This window comes from Electrona antarctica, assembly GCF_951216825.1.
Source record: "Electrona antarctica genome assembly, chromosome: 12".
In the NCBI taxonomy this organism is placed as follows: domain Eukaryota; kingdom Metazoa; phylum Chordata; class Actinopteri; order Myctophiformes; family Myctophidae; genus Electrona; species Electrona antarctica.
This window is the reverse complement of record NC_136793.1, coordinates 23,266,531-23,286,055: the sequence shown is the minus strand read 5'-3', so window position 1 is coordinate 23,286,055 and position 19,525 is coordinate 23,266,531. Positions and strand designations below refer to the sequence as shown.

The 19,525-nt window shown below is 42.3% G+C and overlaps 1 protein-coding gene across 3 annotated transcripts in view; it reads left to right on the top strand.

Moving 5' to 3' along the window:
• The window catches only part of sema6a (sema domain, transmembrane domain (TM), and cytoplasmic domain, (semaphorin) 6A), a 154,193-nt gene extending 139,967 nt beyond the window's left edge, over positions 1-14,226 (top strand). For all 3 annotated transcript variants that reach the window (XM_079516770.1, XM_079516771.1, XM_079516769.1), the window contains one exon: positions 9,413-14,226. In XM_079516770.1, coding sequence (XP_079372896.1) covers positions 9,413-10,581 — 1,169 coding nt within the window. In that variant the 3' untranslated portion in view covers positions 10,582-14,226. The remainder of the gene's footprint in view (positions 1-9,412) is intronic.
• The last annotated feature ends 5,299 nt before the right edge of the window (positions 14,227-19,525 follow it).

Genomic DNA, 19,525 nt, shown 5'->3' with positions numbered 1-19,525 from the left:
GGTGATGCCAATTATTTGTTTGTGCCAAAAATCCTGATATTTTGAGCACTATTTTCAGACTCACTCTTGGTGGTTTCACATTGGTACATGTAGCCATTGAAGGCTGAACAATTGCACTGTATAATAGTCTACTTGCCAGAATGTGAACCTGGACATTTTGAGTAGCCTATAAGGTTTTATGTTGAGTATGGGTCCTCAGCATTTAGGAACTGCCGGATGCTAACTTGCAAATGTTGGGCAATTTTCCCAATTAGCATAATAATTTAAAGCTGCAATAATAATTATGTCAAAAAGTTTTAATGACCTTTTTTTTGTTTTTGGTATTCAGACAACCAGCAATGGGTAGAACACTCCCACATTTTTTTTGTCTCTGTGACACATCTAGGGGCCGCAATCTGCATTCAAAGATGTTCCTAGAAGCTTTGTCATTGGTCGAAAAAAGCCCAGTCGCAATGACTAACCAATCAGGAAGTAGACAGGCAAATCGACCAATGACAAAGCTCAAATTCGACATAGCCACTGCCCAAATGTGCTGACCTCATCATATTTGTGATGGCCGTTTTTAGCCGAAGGAGTTTTTTTTGTGTAAAACTAATGCTTGCAATGGATTCAGAATCATGAAAAACCCCTAGTTTGACAGGCTACTTAAAGCAGGGGTTCTCAACGTTTTTCGCCGGGGACCCACGGAAATGCTTTGGCAATGTCTCGGGACCCCCGCCCCGCCCCCTCCCGACCCCAAATATAAATTGACTGCTACAATAACCTTAATAATGGAGACAATCCATAAATAAATACTGAAACCAGATATAATCATTAGGGAAGGTGTATGCATGTACTATGTGTACTATGTAAACTCTTCATTTCCATTTTCCAGCCATTCAGTTTTTTTTTTTTGGGGACCCCCCAAAATAATTTTGCGGCCCCCCGAGGGGTCGCGACCCACAAGTTGAGAACCCCTGACTTAAAGCATGATGAAATTTTGAAAATGTTGCCTTAAATTGGTTGTTAATGGTACCCCAGCTTATTATGCTAGTTATGAAAATTGCCCAACATATGCAAGTTAGCATCCGGCAGTTTCTAAATGCTGGGGACCCATACTCAACATTTCTAACATAAAACTTTAGGGTACTCAAAATGTCCGGGTTCACAATGGGGCTCTATGGGCTGGCAAGTAGACTATAAGGGTTTTTACAAGGAATGTTTTCTGAATCCTGGACCGCACAATACACATGTGCATAATTAATACATGACTCTTTGTTGAATAATTATTGCACTCCTGAAAGTGATGTATAATTTGCAGTTTGTTGTAAGTCTTAAGAAAAACAGGATTGGATGCTGTGATATTCCTTGTTCTGCACTTCCTTGACGTGACATCAAGCCACACTTTACAGCATGTTGTCCCTTCCAGACTGACTTTGTTTTCCTCACACACACACACGCACGCACGCACGCACGCACGCACGCACGCACGCACGCACGCACGCACGCGCGCACACACACACACGCACACACGCTCTATTTCCTTCTCCGTTTAGCTGATTGGGGACCCATTTTAATGAGACCTCATGCCTGTGCTGGAGTTTATGAAAACAGACTTGCACTGTAGGATGGCTTTCACTACGTACATTTGACTACATGTTACATTTTACTATTTTTCTTTTGGAGTGTTTGACTACAGTGATAGGATATTCTCTCCCTCTCTCCCCCTCTCTCTCTCTCTCTCTCTCTCTCTGTGTGTCTCTCTCTCTCTCTCTCTCTCTCTCTATCTCTGTGTGTGTGTCTCTCTCTCTCTCTCTCTTTCTCTCCATAGTTGAAAATTAACATTGTCAACTGTCTACATGAGTGAGTCAACCACTTGAATTCAAACTCGTCATTGTTCAAGTTCAGGTGCTATAGGCTGAAGTCAATTGAGCTCTAATTATGAATTATTATGGGCTCCTACTGCATACAGGACAATTACAACTAATACCCAACACTTGACGACAATCAACCATAGTAGAATTCAGAGGCTTGACACTGGCTCTATTGGCCATAACATGATTTTAGAATGGTGATTCACCAGGTCTGAATAATTCATCAATCCATTCTATGGATAATAGTCAGACAGCAATTCAAATTCAAGTGCCTTGCCACAAAAGTAATTGTCCAACTTTTCAGAAAATCTCTGTGAGACATTTGAGTAAATCCCTAATGTGCAGCCATTGTCAGCGAACTATTCATGCAGATTGAGAGGTAATTGGGTATAGTTGGGTTGGCTTATGTATGCAGAGTGGAGTCTCTTAATATGCATATCATCCATTAATACAAAGTTAGTCTCAGCTGAATCATGCAGATGATGGAAAATGTTACCAAAACGATTAGCGCTGGGTTGATTAGGAATGATCGTGACAAACCGCCGCACTGTATTTTAGGACGTTGGTGGAGAGGTACATTGCAATAATACCTACAATCCATTAAGACATAATTGGGTGCTTAATTACCTTTTAACTCGCTCATCAGCACACAGTTCATTACGAGCCGCCGTCGTCTAAATTAATATTGAATAACAGTTTTAACATTGCAAGTTAAGAGCCTCCCAGAATGCAAACACTGTGCAGAGTAGACACGTCTAAACGTGGTAATATCCTGCACACCATTTAAAACACAACATCAATTTCATGATTTAAAGGCGATAATATCCTATTTACACCATTTAAAATGCAACATGAGTTGCATTAATGATTTAAATGCGATTATATCCCACACAATAATATCCTATGCATGGTTTAAAAACATGAATTTCCTCTAAATGGCCACTTCCACTTACTGAAGAAGATGAGAAAAATTAGTTAGTCAATGTAGCTAAGAGTAAATGTAATTGTTTGGACATGTAAATAATCCTGAGTTCAATTTACCTGAGTAATTTTTTCTCTCCTACAGGGTTTGATTTGTTTAAAAAAAAAGAAGATATTAAACCCTTTATAAAACATGCTGAAAATTGCAGCTCTACGAGGTCGCATCGTGATGCCTTGTGAGCTTGTAGATCTATTATTTTTAATTGAACAAAATTATTATTTTGACACGTCTTGTAAAATTTGCCAAATATAGGCATGCCAGAGTTAATGTGGTTACTGCCCGATTTATTTCGCTTCCTGTTCTCCCCCACGTCATTTCAGAGTGAGCTCTTATTTTGAAGACCAAAAACTTGCGGGCTGTGAACCAGAAGTAAAAACTGCTATGTAAAGTTAGCCACAATCTTTTTTCATTCACCCGAAACATAAATGTAATGTTATGTTACATACAGTATAATGTAATCCTGACCAGTGACGCTGTAGTTATGAGCCATGAATAAAGCTTGTTTTGATCAAAAATGCAATCTGGGAAAATAATCTGAGATAACTGGATTCAAAAAAGTCTGTTAAGATTGAAGTGGATGGAGGGGAACTTTTTCACTGCTGGACCATTTCCTGGTCATCGATCACCTAGCAACAGCTATTCATACGGTGGTGGATGAAGACTGCGATCTTAGTGAACTTTAATTCCTCTAGCCTACTTCTCCCTTCAACTCGTCTCGCTCTTTGTCCAACTTCAGTGCTCATGAGCAAATGAGTCTCGTCTTTCAAGACGCCGACCAATACTTAAGTGTGTGACGTTTCGGACTGATAAGACCACTTGTATCACTTCCAGACAATGTATTTTTGTTTAATGTCCCAAAGTTGGAGGTTAAGGCCCCCTACGCAACCTCTCTGTGATGTTAAACTGTCTTTGAAGTTTTCTCAACACCAGACAAAGGGGAGCTCTGTAGGCTTAATTTGGTTGGTGCAGTTCTGAAGAGATTAAAAGAAAATGAAGATGTTGTGTGTGTGTGTGTGTGTGTGTGTGTGTGTGTGTGTGTGTGTGTGTGTGTGTGTGTGTGTGTGTGTGTGTGTGTGTGTGTGTGTGTGTGTGTGTGTGTGTGTGTGTGTGTGTGTGTGTGTGTGTGTGTGTGTGTGTGTGTGTGTGTGTGTGTGTGTGTGTGTGCGTGCGTGCGTGCGTGCGTGCGTGCGTGCGTGCGTGCGTGCGTGCGTGCGTGCGTGCGTGCGTGCGTGCGTGCGTGCGTGCGTGCGTGCGTGCGTGCGTGCGTGCGTGCGTGCGTGCGTGCGTGCGTGCGTGCGTGCGTGCGTGCGTGCGAGAGAGAAAGAGATAGATTATGCATTATGTTCCAGTCAAACCAGATTTCAATACTTCTCATTTAGAAGTACAGTAAGTTCGCTGACCCTGGCTCTTTTGACAGCAAGCAATGTGTATTTAATGTCCGTATATTAAGGCCTGAGGCAGTATGAAATTCTGATCAATACCGCAAGTGTTTCTTTTCACAGAGTCTCTGTGTTTTCTTGCAAAGCATCCTGGGAGCTTCCAAACAAGTGAAGCTGGTTGATTATAAGTCGCTGTATAGTCAGAAAGTTATACAAGGAAAACTCAAAGCAGAAAATCAATACATTTACTCTTTGATACACTGTTCAAGGTTGGGTCGGGGTTTGAAGCAAAGAGTTTCCCATTCCCATTGGGTTTGTATGGTAACAAATGAGCCTTTTAAATAACTGAGCAAAGCCACCTTGATTTAAAAGCCTGCTGTCGTCTGGAAGCCCCAGTGTCCTTCAAAACTCCACTGTCTTTGATGTTCAGAGCAGGAACAACAGAGTCCATACATGAAAGATGGGACTCTTTAAGTGGTTTGCAAACCTTTTCATGTCAAAGTTCCCCAAATTGATATATATTTGTCTTAATGAGACCCCATTTGAAAATATGTGCTTGGGACTCCAATAAGGGAAGATTTATCAACATTGGGCTAAAAACAGCCATAGCCACTTGCCCAAGTGTTTTTTGTGCAAAACTAATGCTTGGAATGGATTCAGAATCATGAAAACCCCCTAGTTTGGCATGTTACATGCTACTTAAAGCATAAGGAAAGTTTGACAGTTTTTGACAATTTTGCCTGCCATGGGATGTTAATGGTAGGGTCACAAGAAACCCCAATTAAAAAAATTGCCCAATCCTGACAGCCGGTCAGCAAGTGGATTCATGAATGTATAGTATATAGACAATATTTTAGGCCAATAAAAAATACTAAAATGTCCCACTTTAAACAAAAGAAGCCTGTCGGCTGCCGGACTATCATGGACACTTTGGAATACTAAAATATCAAAAAACACATATTACCCACATAAAACCCCCAGGAAAGTGTTTCTTGTCTCCCAAACATCATTCAAATAAGATCTGGTTGCAAAAGGGGTGAAGTGTCCCTTTAATGATCTGTGAGTGCGATACGTGCAGAAAACCCAGGACAGGCTGGACAGCTCCCCAAAAGAGGACATGTTAAGGTAAAAGAGCACGGATGGTCACCCTAGCATAAGTGTTTAAACTGTAAAGTATTGCTGGGGACCCTCTAGAGCCTCCTCAAGTGCCCCTGGGTGTCCGCGGACCGCACTTTAAGAACCAGTGCTTTTCATATCTTTTTTGAGGCCTTAGGTAAGGTGTATTTACCCCCAAAACCTTTCAAAGTAAGACGTTCTTGTGTGTGTGCGGCGCGCGTGTGTGTGTGTGTGTGTGTGTGTGGTGTGTACGTACGTGTACGTACGTGTATGTGCACGTGGTGTGCGCGCGTGTGCACATGTGTGTCTATAACAGACGAGAGGAGAAAAAGATGGAAAGAGATAACGGAGGCAGAACCCATCCAGTGCAGGTTAAATGGAGGTCTTAACCTCCCTATATGCCTCAATCAAAAGAGAATGTCAATCCTCTCAGTGCCTGCAGGCCATGTTATTCAATGTGAAATCCAAGGAAAGTTAGCCAGTAGCACTAAATTCAATGTCCAGTCCAGCAGCAGCTCTTATTTTCTTTTCTTTGTATGTTCTCGATCAGGATATATCACCAGCACCGTAAACAGATGAAAGACTGTATTTAGTTTTAACAATGATTATGGAACAAAGACTTTGCCAAACGTTGTGTTTATGCTCACACTTTCTTTCTTATGTAAACACTATTCAGAGACTTTTCAGGACTCCTAACCTCAAGCTGAGTTCTGTTCTACTCGCGGTTCTCTCCCTCATCTCGGGAACGAAATGTTCCAACCCGGCACTTCTCAACGAGCACACATCACAACTTGCCATTTCTGTCAGAGGAAGATAACTCATAATGACCACAAGGTTAAAATTACAGTGTTTTTTATTTCCGAGGAGAACAGCTCCTGTATGGGAGCCGGATTATATGGAAGAAATCACCCCGTAGAAGAGAAGAAAGCCAAAGAAGTGATTCATTGTTCTGTAGACCAGTATAGAGCAAGGCAAGAAGAAAGCCAAAAAGAAGAAGAAGAAGAAAAAAAAAAAAGATATAGCACTTTAGAACAAGACAAAGAAAGCTGGCGAGATGAAAGATATCGCAGCGAGTAAAAGTATCTCTCTGGTTCTTAGATGGTGTTGTGTTGAGATGGGAAGCAGATGCTTTCACACACGGACAGGTCAGTTTGTCTTCCCAGACTGCTGCCTAACACATGTCAAACATTAATAATGTACTGGAGATAAAAGTCATCACTTCTCGGACTCTCTGCGTCCCTGGACAAATCCGCCGATAAGAAACTACTTTGGCCTGAGAAAGATGTCCCAGAAAGGTTGGCTCAACACTGAATGACATACGTTATAGTCCATGATGGTTACTGTGACAGAGGCCATAGAGACAAGCGTTGTATATATTTGTTTTTGCAGTTGATCTAGCATGTGTGTACACACTAAACTCCTCAGGTTGAATCTAACCCGTACAAATCTAACCAAGCAACAGGGCCGGACTTACCATTGGGCTACGGTGGGCTGCAGCCCGGGGGCCCCTGACTGGGAAGGCCCCCAAGAAAAGAAAAAAAAACAATTGTATGATTTGAAATTGTAAAGTATTGCAATCCATTTCAACTGATTTTTAGTTATTGTATATTTAGTATTATGGTTAAAACATTGAGAGCTTCTGCTCTGCTGTCGACTTGTCTGTCTGTCTGTCTGTCTGTCTGTCTGTCTGTCTGTCTGTCTGTCTGTCTGTCTGTCTGTCTGTCTGTCTCTCTGTCTCTCTCTCTCTCTCTCTCTCTCTCTTTTGGGGGGCCCAAAATTACACGAAAATTAAAACAAAATACCCCCAAATATTTTGCTGTAAAACTGACAACTGCATTAGTGCACTTTTAGTGGCTTTACTCTTTCCTTATTGCTCATCTCTCTGTGATTTAATAGAGCACATTGTGAAATATTTTGCTGTAAACTGCATTAGTGCACTACTGGCTACTAGTGGCTGCATTCATTCAGCGACTAGTCTGCCTGCCTGCCTCTATCTTTTGGGGGGGCTGGGTACCCCAAAATTGCAGCGAAAGGAAAACAAAATACCCCAATCTTTTTCCGGCTGCCCAACAGAAACGCACCACGCAGCCCAGGGGAAATTTTGTCTAGCCCGGGGGCCCTTGGGAGGGTAAATCCGGCCCTGCCAAGCAATATACCTGAGTCTCAAATGGACAAAGAAAATCGTAATTATAATATACTGGATAGAGATTAGGTGTATATTTTGGCTGCAAAAGAGATTTTAAACATGTCTAAGACCAAATGAAATAAGACACACAGTGTTAACACCCTCAGAGTTAAAGTAACATTCTATTTTAACAGATTAGTGTGCTCTGTTTCTGTGTTATGTCCTTGTAGAAGAGACCCAGAGATATGTGCATGTTTGTGACACAGCCAAGATGGAAAGGCTAGATGAGTAATTGGTGGCCTGCTTCAGAGTTTTGTAACATTTTTTGGATAACTAACATTTTTGTTTTAGTAGCCTGGTGCACGCATGCAAATTATTGTAGAAACCATTTTCGGAGCCAAACCAAAACATTTATAACAAATTGAAAAACAGAACTAAACATTGTTCAGTTTCAGCTGTTCCCTGCAGAGGTGAGTTATTGTAGCACAAATTGCTGAAGTACAAAGCTGGGGCTACATGATAGAATCCACCTGGCTAATCCCCTGTCTGTGGTAACGGATCTGTGCTGGCCACAGGTCATGTCTGAATGCATTATGAATCTCATGTACGCTGTGGAATGGCATGTGTAATACAAGGAACACAGAGCTACATTTGTCACCAGACGGGATGTTATTGTGTGTGTGTGTGCGTGCGTGCGTGCGTGCGTGCATGCGTGCGTGCGTGCGTGCGTATGCGACTATGCTTTTACGGTTAAAACTTTATTATTATGTATTTTTATATTGTGTATATTTTTGGGGCGCCAAAAATACACCAAATATAGCATCTACAATCTCAGAATTTGTGAGCTTGTAGATCTGATATTTCTGGCTTTAGCTTTAAAATAAATGGCCCCCAAAAAAGTGTAAAAATGGAATTCATAAAATGTCAGTAATAGTATAGTAATACAAACACGTGCAGTTTATGGCTGGGTGTCTGTCTGCATAGATGTGTGTTAGATTATGGTTGGGTGTCTGTCTGCATAGATGTGTGTTAGATTATGGTTGGGTGTCTGTCTGCATAGATGTGTGTTAGATTATGGTTGGGTGTCTGTCTGCATAGATGTGTGTTAGATTATGGTTGGGTGTCTGTCTGCATAGATGTGTGTTAGATTATGGTTGGGTGTCTGTCTGCATAGATGTGTGTTAGATTATGGCTAACCCCTTATTCTCATGTGTTATAGTCCATTTTATTACACGCAGCCTCAGAACTGAATGTCACTCTCCTAATAGTATTATTCCCCATTGCTGGAATACTTCATAGCTATGAAAGATTTTTTTATTCAATAATCCTTTATTTGGCCAGATCACAGATTGCCTTTGCTGGTCCTTGAAAGTAGCGCTTTCATAATACACTTATGACACAGCCCATTGGATTTAGCACCTACTAAGAGGGTTTATAATATATTCTCTGTGATTCATGAGATTGGATCCATGCTTTATGAAAAGCGTCCTATTTGCATCTATGAGAAGAAAGGGTTCAGTCGTTTGGGGCTCCTTTATCTCTGCTCATATCTTTTTTTCATTTCAGCCGAGGTTTATTTATATAAACTCATATATGTGAATCCCAATAACCCTGCTACGTTTGGATTGGATTTGGGGGAAGTGCAGAATATTTTTTACTTTAAACGCAACCTTTGTGTCCAATTTGAATAGGTCTCCGTTTTTTAGATGTGTTTTTTCCATGAAATTGTTCGAGACACTAATGTTGTTTACTCAGAAAATATAAATTTATTGTAATTTAACACACTTTTTTCCCCTTTATCCTTGGTTTGTTTTCCCTCTACTAATATGCTTATTTCCGTCCCAACAGCTCCTCTTCCTTACAAACACAGGTCATCTTTGAAAAGCACAATAATAACATCATTAACTTCTGTCCTTTGCTCATCTATCATTCTGATCCTCTCCATCTCTCTCTGCAGGCGTCATCCGTGAGAGCTTCCAGAAGGGCCGTGACCAGCTCGTCCCCATCACCCTTTTGGCTATTGCTGTCATCCTGGCCTTTGCAATGGGCGCCATCTTCTCTGGCATCATCGTCTACTGCATCTGTGACCACAAGCGGCGCGACGTGGACCTGGCGGGCCGCAAGGAGAAAGACGCCCTCCACCTCCACTCCCGCCGGGGCTCTATGAACAGCGTCACCAAGCTAACGGGCCTGTTTGAGACGCAGGCCAAAGACGGCCGCCCCGAGGCCATCCTCACCCCCCTGATGCACAACGGCAGGCTGACGCCCAACACCAAAATGTTGATCAAAGCTGACCAGCACCACCTGGACCTAGCAGCTCTACCAACACCAGAGTCCACACCCATGCAGCCTCGCCGTAAGCCCAGCCGGGGGAGCCGCGAGTGGGAGCGGAACCAGAACCTCATCAATGCCTGCACAAAGGACGGCATGCACATGGGGTCGGTTGTCATCCCTACAGACCTGCCCCTCAGGGGCTCTCCAGGCCACATCCCTAGTGTGGTGGTTCTGCCTCTGCCGCAGCACCAGCACCAGCTGCAGCCCCACCTCCAGCAGCACCCACAGACCTACCAGCATGAGTACGTGGAGCAGCCACACCGCGCTGACCTGACCATGGGTCACGGTGCCATGGAGGGCATTGACCAGGGTGCCACTCTGGAGTACAAGACAATGAAGAGCCCGTGTCACGGCATCAACATGGTGGATCCGGACGGGATGCTGCCACCCCGCGTGCCCCAACGGGAGGCCTCGCTCACCATCCCGCCTGCCGTCCCGCAGATGGGCAAACGCCTGGAGGTCCACTCCTCAGTGTACGGGCTGCGGAAGGGCTCGGGTTCCTCGGCGTCCGGCTCCTCCGCACTGAAGAGGCACAACACCAACTCGTCCAACTCCTCCCACCTGGCGCGGCATCACAGCTTTAACCGCGTGGAGACCCCGCCCCCTGCCCCCCAGAGGGTGGACTCCATACACATGACCGTGCAGGGCATGTCTCTGTCGCGGCAGGTCGGCATCGGTGTCTACGGCTCGCTGCCCCGAACGGGGGTCAAACACCTCAAGCCCGACGTCCCGCCCAAACCCTCCATAGTGTCGCTCTCGACGAAAGTTAAGTGCAGTGACTCCTGCACATAGTTAGAGAGTCAGAGTCAGCCAGTCACTTCTGATGTGAACGGACGGTAGTGAAAGGGTTTTTTGTTTTCGGAAGAAAGAATAGAAGGAAAATAAAACAGGGAACACAATGAGCATCTCCTTTATGTCTTTTTGCGGTCGGTGTACAGTACAGTGGATATTCCAACACACCTTTTTTTCTAAGAATGTTTTTTCTTTTCCTTTTCATATAAATATGTAAATATGATACAAATGGTTGTCGTCGTGTGCTCCCCGCCATTAAGTCCAGGCTCTGGCTGGCTCGTGGCTCCCTCTGTTAACACACACACGCGGGAACACCGAAGATGATGATGCTTGTTCCCAAGTTATTTAATCCGACGGCGAAACGAGCCGACCTGTAGCGTCCGAAAGGTTGCGGCTGTGTTGACTCTGCTGTGCTGTTCGACCGTCACAACTTGTACTGACTGTTTAGTTTCTCATCATCGATCTGACGAAAGCACACAAGATGACAGCGTGGAGACATTTATGTACAGTACAGCTGTCAAGGACTGGGGGACATAACGCCAGCGGGCACTTGGACCTAGCGAGTCAGACAGCAGCCCAAGTTTACGTAGGAAACTGTGAAAGGCCTCTCAGTGTTACAGTGAACCTGGACACAAGCAATCAAGTCCTGCCTTTGGTTTGGCTGCACGCGTGTAGTGGGCCAGAAGAATCTCTACTGTACTGGTTACTGAATGGTTTGGCTGCAAGCGTGGGCCAGAAGAATCTCTACTGTACTGGTTACTGAATAACACAATGACCAAGCGTGGGCCAGAAGAATCTCTACTGTACTGGTTACTGAATAACACAATGACTGTTAAACACTAATAGCTTGTTGTATTTATTTTTATTAAGTGCTTTTGAAGACAATAAAACAAAAAGACTGACATTTTAGGCTCAGCGAAAGAGAACGAGAGAAAGATGTGGGAGAAGAAATCTTTTAATATGAATTAATCAAGTGTGAAATCTTTTTTTTTAATTTAAAGTCATTAAACTGGAGCCAGTAGAACGTTGTTGATGATTAAAGGTCCACGTGGTCTTACTATTTGGTCAGTGGGACCCAGGTGTTCTGCAGATTAAGATATATGTAACCTCCGTGTTAAAGGAGGAGATATTTATTTAAACTGTGCCAGACGAGGACTTTTCCCTTTTGCGGACCAGAATCTCTGTTGTTTTAGATCAATCAGTAAAAAAAGTGACTTCCTCAAAATCACCCTTTCACTCCTTCAAAGAGCATCCCTCCAATCAGCACTGTGGTTTTGTGTACGTGGGCCCTATTGGTCGCCGGCTTGCTGGCACCATGATCTGCCATCGAAGCTCACCGCGTTGCACGTTGCAAAGAAAGACAGTGAAGCGGCCGCAGCGGTGACAACAACAGTATGGAAATCCACGTATGCACATGCACAGTGATGGAGCAGTGCCTCCGCCCTGAGACGCATCATCCTCTTCAATCCGCATCACGCAGATGAGTAGGAAAAAAGAGAAACGAGAAAACCTGTTCAAATTGCCTGTTTCTCTTCCACATGTAAATTTGTGCCTTACACCCTAAAAGTAGTGACAATGTTTTCTTTTTTCAGCTGTTATCTTTGTCTCCTCGTAGTATTTTTTATTTTTCTTGAATCATATTTCCCTGTTTGATAAAAAAAAAGGCAATTAAAGAATGTAGGTGTTCTTGTTGTAAATCTGGTCCCTAAACATACAGTACTGAAGAGGAGAAGATATAGGGTATCCTTTCCTCCCTCTTGCTCACTCACGCACGCACACACGCACGCACGCACGCACACACACACAAACACACACACAATGTGGTTCATTTCTGATTGTGCCATTAATGCTCTTAATGCCCTTTATGTTGTGTTGGCAGTGTCAATGATGATGTTGTTGAGTGTTTTTATTTTTTTCTATTTCATGCCATTATAAATGTCCTGGTTATTTGTTTTTACTTTCACTTTCTTTTGCTGTTTTGTTTGATTGCAGTGATGGTTAATTGATTGTTTAATTGAACAATTAACATTTTGTTAACTGAGGTTGGCCAAAAGGTCTTGCTGGTGCACTGCAATAATAAACCATGGTTCAGTATGAGAAACACAAGCAGTACACAAACACCACTCCAGGGCTTCTAACAGACACCATAACACTCATTTTGTTGGCAGTTTGCAGAAACAGGCTGGTTCCTGTGAAGAGACATGCATACAAAACAACAATATTAGCAGATGTATGTTGTTTAACCCATGCCTTTTCCTTGTTTTAGTTTATTTTTTATTTTTTACATGAAACAGTTCGAAGAGGTTTAGTGATCCTTTATTTTGTTTTATTCCACTAACTGTCATTATCAAGGTCTTACTGTACATTGTCATTTACTATCTGACCTGGAGGTTTCCTATCCATCACCCCTGCACACTTAAATCAACATAGCACTCCCTTCAGTGTTTGTAGATAAGTTGAGTTTTTTTATGTCAAGTATTTTTCTTTTTGTCCTTTGAGGAAAGCCAACTACGTCTCAATCCACAGCTAACATAAGAACGAGTGTAATCATGTGATCTGTTCTAAACTAACATACCTGTACATGTACTACATAGACGCTTGCAGTGTTCGGTTGCAGGTGACCGGGTCATGTGCAATAGTGTAGGTTTAGTCAAAGAGGGAGTCAATGGAGGTTCACTCTCAGGACCAGGTCTGCTATCAGATTTGTGCATTTTATCCACCATAACTTAACCACTTGAACCCCAGCATGACAATTCTAGGAAGAACATTTGCAAAAAATAGCAGATCTACAACGCGTTGAACTGTGAGCTTGTAGATCAGGTATTTTTGGCAACTAGATTTGGTATAGACGGAAAAAAGGTCCAAGTACAGTTGCAACTCAGGTCCGTTTTACTAAGAATAGAGGGTTTAAGTGGATATAAGATTGGAGGTGAATTAATTTGGGGCAAGGTCATTTGTTTAGTTCCCACCACAACAGAGTAGACCCTGTCCCTGGAAACAATAAGGCCCCATTTACAATACGTCAAAGAGCACTTGAACCGGCTGTTTTCCCAGGTCTAGAATAATGCTGGTCTAAAGATTTACTGTGTAGAAACATTTCGCCCTTAGCTGCTGTTGCTTGTGCTTAGGAAACTGCCATGTCCATACGGAATGAAATTCTCTGATGCTGTCAGCAAAGGTCACAATGCTGAAAGCTCATATTTTTCATGGACATGTAGTAATTATTGAGTACATTTTCTTTATTTTTTTCCTCTTTTCTTTTTGTAAGGGAGCATCAAGCATTTTGAAGTTAGTGCAGGGCTGGACTGTTTTTAAAGTCTGAATTGGGCTGGATGTGAAAGCTGCTGTGGACACTGAGATTCTTTGGTGTGTGCCTTTTTTTTGTCTTTCACCCTCACTATAATACACTGCTATTAGATGCAAACCAAGTCATACATTCTCTCTCTCTGTTCTCAACCTCTTGACCCTTTGAACTTTGTAAGCTTGTAAAATATTGTGGTGTCACCAGGTTTTTTGCCCTACTCTCCACTTTCCTAACATCCGATTCACGGCTTAATGTATGTTGTAAAGAAATAAAAATCTCTTTAATTTAATTGCAAAATGTAATAAAAGAAGAAAAAAATAAAAATAAATTCTTGTCATGAAGATCAGGATTTTGTGCCTTGTCTGTCTGAGTGCTGTGACTATTTTAGTTGTCCTCGCTAGATTCTATGGGGAAATACAGTCCAGGTTTGGCCAAGGACCAGAAAGGTATGGGCATGTCAACAGAGAATCCATTTGAGAGAAATGCTCCTTCCTTGACCTTAAATACCCTTTGTCAGAAAAACAAAATGTACAGTAAGCAGTGGTGGAAAAAGTACTCAATTGTTTTACTTAAGTAAAAGTACCAATACCAATCTCAATACCCCACTCAAGTCTTTACTTTCAAGACCGATTTCAGAAGAAGAAAACCAACAAAAAAGCAGTGTGAATTGTTTGGACCCAGTGGCTCAGTGTGTTAGAACGCTGCCACATGATCGGGAGATGGTGAGTTCAAACCCCACTCAAGTCTTTACTTTCAAGACCGATTTCAGATGAAGAAAAACAACAAAAAAGCAGTGTGAATTGTCTGGAACCAGTGTCTGGAACCAGTGGCGCAGAGTGTTAAAATGCTGTCACATGATCGGGAGATGGTGAGTTCAAACCCCACTCAAGTCTTTACTTTCAAGACCGATTTCAGAAGAAGAAAACCAACAAAAAAGCAGTTTGAATTGTCTGGAACCAGTGGTGCAGTGTGTTAGAACGCTGCCACATGATTGGGAGATGGTGAGTTCAAATCCCACTCAAGTCTTTACTTTCAAGACCGATTTCAGAAGAAGAAAACCAACAACAAAGCAATGTGAATTGTCTGGAACCAGTGGCGCAGTGTGTTAGAACGCCCATGATAGGGAGATGGTGGGTTCAAACCCCACTCAAGTTCAATCAAAAAAATAAATGTCCAGGGTGCAATCCCACCCCAGTCTTTACTGTGACACTTTGCTTTCCACACTGACATCAAGTAGCACAGAAAAGCTTTGTTGTCTTAACCATCAGTTAGCTCAGTGTGATGAGAGGCTGTCCTTGGGAGCCACAGGTCCAGGTAGTACAGGAAATCTATGGAAAATACAGGATCAACCTCTAACTAATTGCAAAAAAACCGAACTCAGCTGATTTTGCATCTTCAATATATCCTGAATAACAGAAAGAAAGTTGCCTGGAATTGTCTGAGGGGAAAGTGTTGAAAATGGCCTGTACAGTATGGCCACCATTGACATCCTATTATAAGGCAATATTTTCTAAATTTCCTTATGCTTTAAGTAGCATGTGACATATCAAACTAGGTTGTTGTCATGATGCTGAAGCCATTCCAAGCATTAGTTTTGCATAAAAACACTCATTGGGCTAAATTTGGCCATAGCAACTTGCCCAAATGTGCTGACCTCATTACATTTGGGCAAGTTGCTATGGCCAAATTTAGCCCAATGAGTGTTTTTATGCAAAACTAATGCTTGGAATGGCTTCAGCATCATGACAACAACCTAGTTTGATATGTCACATGCTACTTAAAGCATAAGGAAATTTAGAAAATATTGCCTTATAATAGGATGTCAATGGTGGCCATACTGTACAGGCCATTTTCAACACTTTCCCCTCAGACAATTCCAGGCAACTTTCTTTCTGTTATTCAGGATATATTGAAGATGCAAAATCAGTTGAGTTTGGTTTTTTTGCAATTAGTTAGAGGTCAAATTACATTATTACTGGACTAAGGGTTCAAATCCCACATTAGGCATAACTTTGACATGTTGCTTTGCACACTGATTTCCAGAAGGACAACTTTAAAGCAGCCCAGAAATTCACCTTAATTGTGTGCCGGTAAGTGGCCCAGCGGAAAAGTCAGATGATATCCGAAGTATACCTAGTAGAAGTGTGCCGGTTCAAACCCGACATACTCCTAGTAGGCGGTGATGGTTCAAATCACCGACACATAGAGTAGGTGTTGCCCAGTGGATAAATCAGATGATATCCGTACAATACCTAGTAGAAGTGTGCCGGTTCAAACCAGTTCTCTGGTGTAGGAAATGGGCGTACAATTGAGCCTCTCCAGACCGTAATCCGCCGGCAGGCAAATTTTTTTTTGCCAACGGCTGATTCGGTCTGGCTTATTACCACAGTAAGCTGAATAATAAAAAGTGTGAATGGAGTTTCTAGGTGAAAGTGCTTTTTTGACGTGCCAATGTCTGCCATTGAGCCCCATTGTAAATTTCTCAAATTTGAAAGCACTATATTTCTAAAACTATGAAACATTTCAAAGATTATTTTTCAGGCAATCATGTCCACCGTAAGATGAACCTAAATAGGCTAGAATGGGGTTGCTAGGTGTAAGTATGTAGGACTAGTAGCATGCCAAATGTTGTGCTATTGCCATAGAGATTTGGAAAAAAGACGAAAATTACTCAGAGACCATGGGCTATAGTCCATTGTCTCGAGTGATTTTCGTCTTTTTTTCAAATCCTCAAAAATGATGTAAAACGGCGTGCTATATTATGCCGTCTGAGATGGGCTATAGCCAATGGTCAAAAATGATGAAAAACGGCGTGCTATAGTATGCCGTCTGAGATGGGCTATAGCCCATGGTCAAAAATTATGAAAAACGGCGTGCTATAGTATGCCATCTGAGATGGGCTATAGCCCATGGTCAAAAATGATGAAAAACGAGGATTTGAAAAAAAGACGAAAATCACTCCGAGACCATGGGTCCATTGTCTCGCGTGATTTTCGCCTTTTTTTCAAATCCTCAAAAATGATGTAAAACGGCATGCTAGTGTATGCCGTCCGAGATGGGCTATAGCCCATGGTCAAAAATTATGAAAAACGAGGATTTGAAAAATAGGCTAGAAGACGAAAATCACACGAGACATCTCGGAGTGATTTTCGTCTTTTTTTCAAATCCTCAAAAATGATGAAAAACGGCATGCTATTGTATGCCGTCCGAGATGGGCTCTAGCCCATGGTCAAAAATGATGAAAAACGAGGATTTGAAAAAAAAGACGAAAATCACTCAAAGTTCAAAGTTGAGTTTTCAGGAGAAAAAAAGCACGCAAAAAAAACAACTTTATTAATTGTACAACACTTTATGACCCATGGTATTAGTGCCTTGGAAGTTTGTGGATTAGAATCTAATCAAACCTGGACAGAGGGGGAAAGGAGATATGCAGAGAAGCAGTGGATTTTAAAATTAAACACCACATTTCCCCAAGGCTTAAACAATACCAATCCAGTACAGGAAACAGGATAGTAAACAAACCCTTAAATGCTAAACTTCTAAATTGCTCTTAATTAGAGCAGAGCCAGGACAATAGCAGAAACACAAAGCCATTCAGATTAAAAATCAGACCATCTTGGTCTGAGGTTGACACTAATGGTCTTGATGGGTGGACTTAATCCCCTCAAAGGTAATCACACTTTAATCATTGACCTCAGAGGTAACTAGATTAAGCCAGACTAAAACTAAATATAAGATTTAGAAACTTTTAGTACTTCTAGTAAGACTAAAACTTAATTGCCCAGACTCTTCTTCAACAAAGATGGCGAAAGCAAACATTCTTTGTTCGGTACTCATACAATAGTATGGTACAAAACACTGAAGTCCTTGAACCAGAAACCTAACCCTAGTTGTACCAGAACAAAACAAACAAAAAAGCAGTGTGAATTGTCTGGAGCCAGTGGCGCAGTGTGTTAGAATGCTGCCACATGATCGGGAGATGGTGAGTTCAAACCCCACTCAAGTCTTTACTTTCAAGACCGATTTCAGAAGAAGTAAACCAACAAAAAAGCAGTTGAATTGTCTGGAACCAGTGGCACAGTTTGTTAGGATGCTGCCACATGATCAGGAGATGGTGAGTTCAAACCCCACTCAAGTCTTTACTTTCAAGACCGATTTCAGAAGAAGAAAACCAACGACCTATCAACCAACACATTCAAAGGCATATCAATCCCATTAATGCGTTTTCTTATCAAGTTGAAGGCATCCCAGGTTTTGTTGAGGGTGGGTTGGGTGTTTCACGGTTTCTCATCAACTCCATGTTAAATCACCCAATTACCCCCCAACGGACACTAGCCCTAACCCTAACCCTAACCCTAACCCTAGTTGTCTGGTACCAGATTGGTTACCATATGGTACCAGAACCAAACAAACAAAAAAGCAGTTGAATTGTCTGGAACCAGTGGCGCAGTGTGTTAGGACGCTGCCACATGATCGGGAGATGGTTAATTCAAACCGCACTCAAGTCTTTACTTTCAAGACCGATTTCAGAAGAAGAAAACAAAAAAAAAGCAGTTGAGTTGTCTGGAACCAGTGCCGCTGTGTGTTAGGACGCTGCCACATGATCGGGAGATGGTGAGTTCAAACCCCACTCAAGTCTTTACTTTCAAGACCGATTTCAGAAGAAGAAAAACAACAACATATCAACAAACACATTCAAAGGCATATCAATCCCATTAATCCCTTTTCTTATCAAGTTGAAGGCATCCCGGATTTTTTGAGGGTGGGTTGGGTGTTTCACGGTTTCTCATCAACTCCATGTTAAATCACCCAATTACCCCCCAACGGACACTAGCCCTAACCCTAACCCTAACCCTAACCCTAGTTGTCTGGTACCAGATTGGTTACCATATGGTACCAGAACCAAACAAACAAAAAAGCAGTTGAATTGTCTGGAACCATTGGCGCAGTGTGTTAGGACGCTGCCACATGAACAGGAGATGGTGAGTTCAAACCCCACTCAAGTCTTTACTTTCAAGACCGATTTCAGAAGAAGAAAACCAACGACCTATCAACCAACACATTCAAAGACATATCAATCCCATTAATGCGTTTTCTTATCAAGTTGAAGGCATCCCAGGTTTTGTTGAGGGTGGGTTGGGTGTTTCACGGTTTCTCATCAACTCCATGTTAAATCACCCAATTACCCCCCAACGGACACTAGCCCTAACCCTAACCCTAGTTGTCTGGTACCAGATTGGTTACCATATGGTACCAGAACCAAACAAACAAAAAAGCAGTTGAATTGTCTGGAACCAGTGGCGCAGTGTGTAAGGACGCTGCCACATGATCGGGAGATGGTTAGTTCAAACCCCACTCAAGTCTTTACTTTCAAGACCGATTTCAGAAGAAGAAAACCAACAACATATCAACAAACACATTCAAAGGCATATCAATCCCATTAATCCCTTTTCTTATCAAGTTGAAGGCATCCCGGATTTTTTTGAGGGTGGGTTGGGTGTTTCACGGTTTCTCATCAACTCCATGTTAAATCACCCAATTACCCCCCAACGGACACTAGCCCTAACCCTAACCCTAACCCTAGTTGTCTGGTACCAGATTTGTTACCATATGGTACCAGAACCAAACAAACAAAAAAGC